Raw genomic sequence first — 6,223 nt, 5'->3', positions numbered from 1 at the left:
GGGGTTGCCGCCCACGCGGCGGTACCGGTGGTACCGGTGGCACCGGTGGTACCGGTGTCACGCAGCGCCCACGCGCGTCCCCTCGGCCCCGCCCGGTGCCGGTGCCGGTGTCCCGGTGTCCTATTCCCGGTGCCCGGTATCCCGGTGCCTGTTGCCGGTGTCCCTGTGCCCAATGCGCCCGTTCCCAGCGCCAGTACCCGCACCGATGTCCCAGGGGCTCGGTGCCCCCTTTCCCGGTATCCCAGTTCCCGGTGCCCGCAGTCCCGGTATCCCGGTTCCCGGTGCCGGTGCCCTGCTTCCCACTATCCCCAGCCCCAGTTCCCCGCTTCCCGGTCCCCCCAGCCCCGGTGCCCCGGTTGCCAGTGTGGGTATCCCGATTCCCGGTACACCCAATCTCAGTATCCTGGTGCCTGAAGCCTCGGTATCCCAGCCCCGGTACCCCTATTCCCGGTTTCCCCGCCCCGGTATCCGGTTTCCCAGTACCCTCAGCCCCAGTACCCCTATTCCCAGTTTCCTCAGCCCCATTATCCCTGTTCCCAGTTTCCCCAGCCCCAGTACCCCTATTCCCGATTTCCCCAGCCCCGTTATCCCCGTTCCCGGTGCTTCCAGTCCCACTATCCCTATTCCCAATTTTCCCAGCCCCATTATCCCCGTTCCCGGTGCCTCCAGCCCCATTATCCCTATTCCCAATTTTCCCAGCCTCATTATCCCCGTTCCCGGTACCTCAGCCCCGTTATCCCCTTTCCCGGTGTTCCGGCCCCGGTACCCCTGTTCCCAGTTCCCCCATCCCCGATACCCCTATTCCCGGTTTCCCCATCCCCACTGCCCCTATTCCCGGTTCCCCCATCCCCGTTATCCCCGTTCCTGGTGTCCCGGCCCCGGTCCCCCTGTTCCCAGTTTCCCATCCCTGTTATCCCCGTTCCCGGTTTCCCCATCCCCGTTATCCCTATTCCCGGTGTCCCACCCCCGTTATCCCGGTTCCCGGTGTCCCGGCCCCGCTCTCTCGTCACCGGCCGAGTGCGGCGGGCGCGGCGGCGCTCGCAGCGCGGTCTCTGTGGCGCAATCGGTTAGCGCGTTCGGCTGTTAACCGAAAGGTTGGTGGTTCGAGCCCACCCAGGGACGGTGCCACCCTTTTACCTCCTTATTTTTTCCCCTCTCTCTTCTTTTCCCGGGATGGACTGAGCCAGGAGCAGGATGCGGCCCCGGTGCTGCCCGTGGGTTCCCGGCTCCCTCCGAGGCGCTGGATGAGAGTGAAGCAGCCCCTGCCGTGCACAAAATCGGCCCCTCTGCACCTCAGTGTCCCATAACGTGCAGGGACATTAAATCGGAGCAGAGGCTTAAAAGCCTCTTTCCATCCAGATTTTCCATGTTTCGCCTTAAAAATAAGCTGAAGTGGGTCAAAAATCTGCGTTTGCTGAGCTCCCCCCCCTTAAAAACTCTCGTAAAATCTATTTACGTTCCCTGCTTGCCCTGGTTTTATTTTCATAACAGAAATAACGATGTTTCTGGTTTAATTCAGGGCACAAAGCCATGCTGGGAAGATCCCTGTTATTCCCATCTGGCTCCGCTGCTCCGTCTCTCCCCAGTGCCCGGGATGTTCCCACCAGGCAGAATGTGGGCTCTGACTTCTGCCAGAAACATTTTACAGCGGAAAACATTTTAAAAATACACTTTAAAACGAACTTTAAAACAGCCACAGGCCGGGCTGTGCTTCCAGGACTTGGTCCCGGGATGGATGAACAGCCCCAGCCCGGGACAGAGGTTTCCATTGGAACCGGGGCTGTTTCCAAACACATGGATCTCTTTCCCTTTGGCACAACTTCACTCCCCAAAATGAAACATTTAATCCTGTTTCCTCCAGGACAGAGCCGGTGGGTGAGGAAGGGAATCCAATGCTCTGCAGAGAGAATTCCCCCCGGAATAAAGAACACTCTCCCAGCCTCGTGTCCTTCCCCTCCCCTGGATGATCCCTGACTCCACAGAGAGACTCTGGTGCTGGCCCTTTCCAAAGAGGTGTTTTCCCTCTGGGCAGCCCCGCTGGCCCTGCCCCAGAGGAAGAGTTTAGGGTTTGTCCCTGGCTCCCAAACGGTGGGGGTGCGAAGCCTGAAATCCAGCTGATATCCCGATATATCCAGCTGTGCCATGTTCTGACAGTGCCACATCCCTACCGGCTTATCCAGCTGTGCCATGGCCCTGTGAACCCGGAGCTGTGCCCCCCTGCTCCAGCTGTGCCACCATGGATCCAGCTGTTCCCCCTGCTCCAGCTGTGCCACCATGGATCCAGCTGTGCCACCATGGATCCAGCTGTTCCTCCATCACTCCAGCTGTTCCCCCATCACTCCAGCTGTTCCCCCTGATCCAGCTGTTCCCCCTGATCCAGCTGTTCCCCCTGATCCAGCTGTGCCACCATGGATCCAGCTGTGCCACCATGGATCCAGCTGTGCCCCCTTGATCCAGCTGTTCCCCTGATCCAGCTGTTCCCCCATCGCTCCAGCTGTGCCACTGTGGATCCAGCTGTGCCACTGTGGATCCAGCTGTGCCCCCTTGATCCAGCTGTGCCCCCCTGCTCCAGCTGTGGATCCAGCTGTTCCCCCATCGCTCCAGCTGTTCCCCCATCCAGCTGTTCCCCCTGATCCAGCTGTTCCCGATTCCGCTGCTCCCGATCCACGTTCCCCATCCCAGTGTTCCCGGTCCCTTCGTTCCCCCTCCCCCTGTTCCCGGTCCCTTCGTTCCCGTTCCCTCCGTTCCGGTCCCTCCATTCCCCCTTCCCATCATTCCCCTCTCGCTGTGACTCTTCACTTTTCCCCGCCCCTCCCTCCCGTTCCCCCTCAGCCAATCAGCTCCTCGCTTGTCCTCCCGTCCCGCCAATCGCGAGCGGCGCTTCGGCGCGAGGCCGCGGCGGCGGCCAATGGGGAGCGGCGGGGGGCGGGACCAACGGCGCGGCAGTACCCGAGGAGCGTCTGAGCCGGGCCTGAGCCGGATCTGAGGGGAGTCTGAGCCGGGCCTGAGCCGGATCTGAGGGGAGTCTGAGCCGGGCCTGAGCCGGGTCTGAGCGGGGTCTGAGCCGGGCCTGAGCCGGGCCTGAGCGGGATCTGAGCGGGGTCTGAGCGGGGTCTGAGCGAGCTCTGAGCGGGATCCGAGCTGCCGCAACCATGGTGAGGTCCGGGAGGTGCCCGCGGGTGCCCGGGGGAGGCAGGAGGGCGGGAGGCCGGGGGTCTCCCCCGAGTCGTTCCGTAGCCAAAGCCCACGAGGCCGAGCGGGGCCGGGCCCCGGGCCGGGGCGGCCCCGGCGGTACCGCTGAGCTCTCCCTTGCAGTCGATTATGTCCTATAACGGCGGGGCCGTCATGGCCATGAAGGGCAAGGGCTGCGTGGCCATCGCCGCCGACCGGCGCTTCGGGATCCAGGCGCAGACCGTCACCACCGACTTCCAGAAGATCTTCCCCATGGGAGAAAGGCTCTACATCGGGCTGGCAGGGCTGGCCACCGACGTGCAGACGGTGTAAGTGAGGCCCTCCCGGCCCCGTGTTCCCGTTTATTTGCAATAAATACCGAGGGGCAGCTTGTGCTGGGTGTAAGTATCTGTGTGTGTTCATAAGGAGGGGATAACGTACATAATTAATATAATGTAATGTAATGTAATGTAATATGTGCCAGCACTCCTGGTTTTGGTCTCCCTTCTGTGAGAGCTTTTTAAATAAATCCTGCATGTGATTTAAGGTCACATCACTACTAAAACTGAAGTTCAGACAGAAGAAGAGCTGTTTGTGCACCACCTGCCTCGGGTGCTGGTGTCTGTCAGCAGCAGAACAGCTCAGGCCTGGGTGAAGGGGAAAGGAAAACCAACCTGCCTTGCTTTAATCCCACTTCTCATCTCTTGCAGCGCCCAGAGGCTGAAGTTCAGGCTGAATCTCTACGAGCTGAAGGAGGGAAGGCAGATCAAGCCCCAGACTTTTATGAGCATGGTTTCCAACCTGCTCTACGAGAGACGGTAACTCCCAGGCAGATCCTCTGTCCCCTGTCAGGGAAGGCTGAGGTCCCTGGAGCTGGTTTTGGAGTTCCTGTGACAGCTGCTCGTGGTGTGGCCAGAGGAGGCTGGATAATTTAGTGATGCTTGTCCTGTTTGCCTTGCCAAAACCATTGCAGGGTGCTTCCAGTTTGCCCTGGAAGGTTCTCCCACCTAAAAGCAGCTGTGGGATGTTTTCCTTGTCTGGATATTTATGTGGGAGGTGGGATTGCATTGATGGGGAGACCTCAGGGCTGCCACGGCTTCCTCCCAAGGGGCAGCCCCAACCTCTGCTCTGTGAGCAGAGACAGCACCCAGGGAAGGGCTGGAGCTGTGTCAGGGAGGGCTAGGGTGGATCTCAGGGAAAGGTTCTTCCCCCAAAGGGTGGTTGGGCTGCCAGAGCTCCAGGAGCGTTTGGACAACGCTCTGAGGGACAGGCTGGGATTGGTGGGGTGTCCTGGGCAGGGCCAGGAGCTGGATGGATGGTCCTTGGGGGGTCCCTGCCGGCTCTGAGCCGTCTGTTCCCCCCAGGTTTGGCCCCTATTACACAGAGCCCGTGATTGCTGGGCTGGACCCCGTGACACACGAGCCCTTCATCTGCTCCCTGGACCTCATCGGCTGCCCCATGGTCACCGACGACTTCGTGGTCAGCGGCACCTGCTCCGAGCAGATGTACGGGATGTGCGAGTCCCTCTGGGAGCCAGACATGGTGAGCCAGGGCTGGGATCACCTGGGATTCATGGATTCACCCTCCTGGGTTCACTGGGCAGCCGGGACACGTGGGCTGCGTGGGAAGCTCCGTCCTGCGGCGCTTCCCGAAGGAGCTCGGGAGGGGAGGCCGTGGGTTAAACGGCCTGAGGGAAAAGTCTTGCAGGGTCTTGGATGAAAACTGGGGGTTTGGACCAAATCCCATGCAGCTTTTAGCCCAACTTCTGCTGCTTCTGTTCCCCAGGAGCCCGACCACCTCTTCGAGACGATCTCCCAGGCCATGCTGAACGCCGTGGACAGAGATGCCATATCTGGGATGGGGGTGGTGGTTCACATCATGTGAGTGCTGCTCCCTTCCCTGTGCAACAGGGGGAGAACTGAACAAGCTCTGCACCCAGTTCACTGCAGGGATTGGTTTCCAGGGTATCCCTAACCCTGCTCCCTTCCACCGGTGTCTTTAGAAATGCTTTGTTCCTTCTCAGTGTGTTTATTTGAGTGCCTGTTGCTTGAACTGCAGGAGAAGTGAAGCCTGGAGTCAGATTCTTGCTGCACAGGGATTCCCTGGCTGCATTCCCACTGGGATGTGGGAGAGCATGGTCCCTCACACACGGGTAGCAGTGGCCAAGAGGATGCTCTTTGCCTCAGCTGGGTGCAGTGTTAACTCCCAGCTCTGCAACTAAACTGGCTCCTGAAGCAGCTTATTTTCCTTCCCTGCAGCATTCCAAACCCGGGAGCTCCCCTGGGGGGGAGCAGGAGGGGGTTTGCTCAGTTGTCACAGCCACCTTGAGTTCAGGTGACCCAGCCTGCCTGTGCACCTGCAGCTTCCTAAGGGAGGGACAGGCTGCATGTGGGGACTAAACGTGGATTTATTAACAACCTTCTCTCTTTCCCCCTCTAGAGAGAAAGACAAGATCACCACGAGGACCCTGAAGGCTCGCATGGACTAGCCCAGCACAGCTGCTCCCGTGTCACACCCCTCCTGGGACTTTTTTAAAATAAACCTCTGGCTTGGAGTGAACTTGCCTTTGCTTGGTCTGAACACGAGGATCAAGTTCTCCTCCCCAAAGCCCTGAGGAGCAGCTCAGGTTTTAGGTGGGAGCAGAGTTTGCCTTTCCCTCTGAGCCACCTGCACTGATCCCCTCAGAGCACCTGGATGTGAAGGGCTGAGCTGCAGCTCGTGGAGTGGGACAAATCCATTTGTTCTGGGAGCCAGGACCTGGTAAAATCAGTTCTTACTGAAGCCCCCCCATTTTACAGGCACTGTAAAAAGGCTTCTCCAGTTGTGGTCCAAAGAATCATGGGATGGTTTGGGTTGGAAGGGACCTTAAAGCCCACCCAGTGCCACCCCCTGCCATGGGCAGGGACACCTTCCATGATCCCAGGTTGCTCCAAGCCCCATCCAACCTGGCCTTGGACACTTCCAGGGATCCGGGGGCAGCCCCAGCTTCTCTGGGCAACCTGTGCCAGGGCCTCCCCACCCTCCCAAGGAGGAATTCCTTCCCTCTGGCAGT

General features: G+C 59.7%; 1 protein-coding gene and 1 non-coding gene across 2 annotated transcripts; both read left to right on the top strand.

Annotated features, from left to right (window-relative positions):
- The first annotated feature begins 1,048 nt into the window (after positions 1–1,048).
- Positions 1,049–1,122, top strand: TRNAN-GUU (transfer RNA asparagine (anticodon GUU)). The gene has a single exon. It is a non-coding gene; the product is annotated as a tRNA-Asn (tRNA).
- Positions 1,123–2,949: 1,827 nt separating this feature from the next.
- On the top strand, positions 2,950–5,730 carry PSMB3 (proteasome 20S subunit beta 3). The gene is made up of 6 exons (XM_064636877.1): positions 2,950–3,155; positions 3,316–3,500; positions 3,882–3,989; positions 4,536–4,713; positions 4,957–5,051; positions 5,611–5,730. Exons 1-6 carry the CDS (start codon positions 3,153–3,155, stop codon positions 5,657–5,659), a joined length of 618 nt encoding a protein of 205 aa, XP_064492947.1. The 5' UTR covers positions 2,950–3,152; the 3' UTR covers positions 5,660–5,730.
- Positions 5,731–6,223: the final 493 nt, after the last annotated feature.

Source organism: Pseudopipra pipra, chromosome 26 (assembly GCF_036250125.1).
Source record: "Pseudopipra pipra isolate bDixPip1 chromosome 26, bDixPip1.hap1, whole genome shotgun sequence".
Taxonomy (NCBI): Eukaryota; Metazoa; Chordata; class Aves; order Passeriformes; family Pipridae; genus Pseudopipra; species Pseudopipra pipra.
Note: the sequence above shows the minus strand (reverse complement) of the source record. Positions and strands in the feature narration are given on the sequence as shown.

Excerpts from the sequence above, each read along its gene's own strand:
- PSMB3 (XM_064636877.1), top strand. Across the intron at positions 3,501-3,881 it reads GCCACCGACGTGCAGACGGT|CGCCCAGAGGCTGAAGTTCA; the intron begins GTAAGTGAGGCC and ends CATCTCTTGCAG. Across the intron at positions 3,990-4,535 it reads AACCTGCTCTACGAGAGACG|GTTTGGCCCCTATTACACAG; the intron begins GTAACTCCCAGG and ends TGTTCCCCCCAG.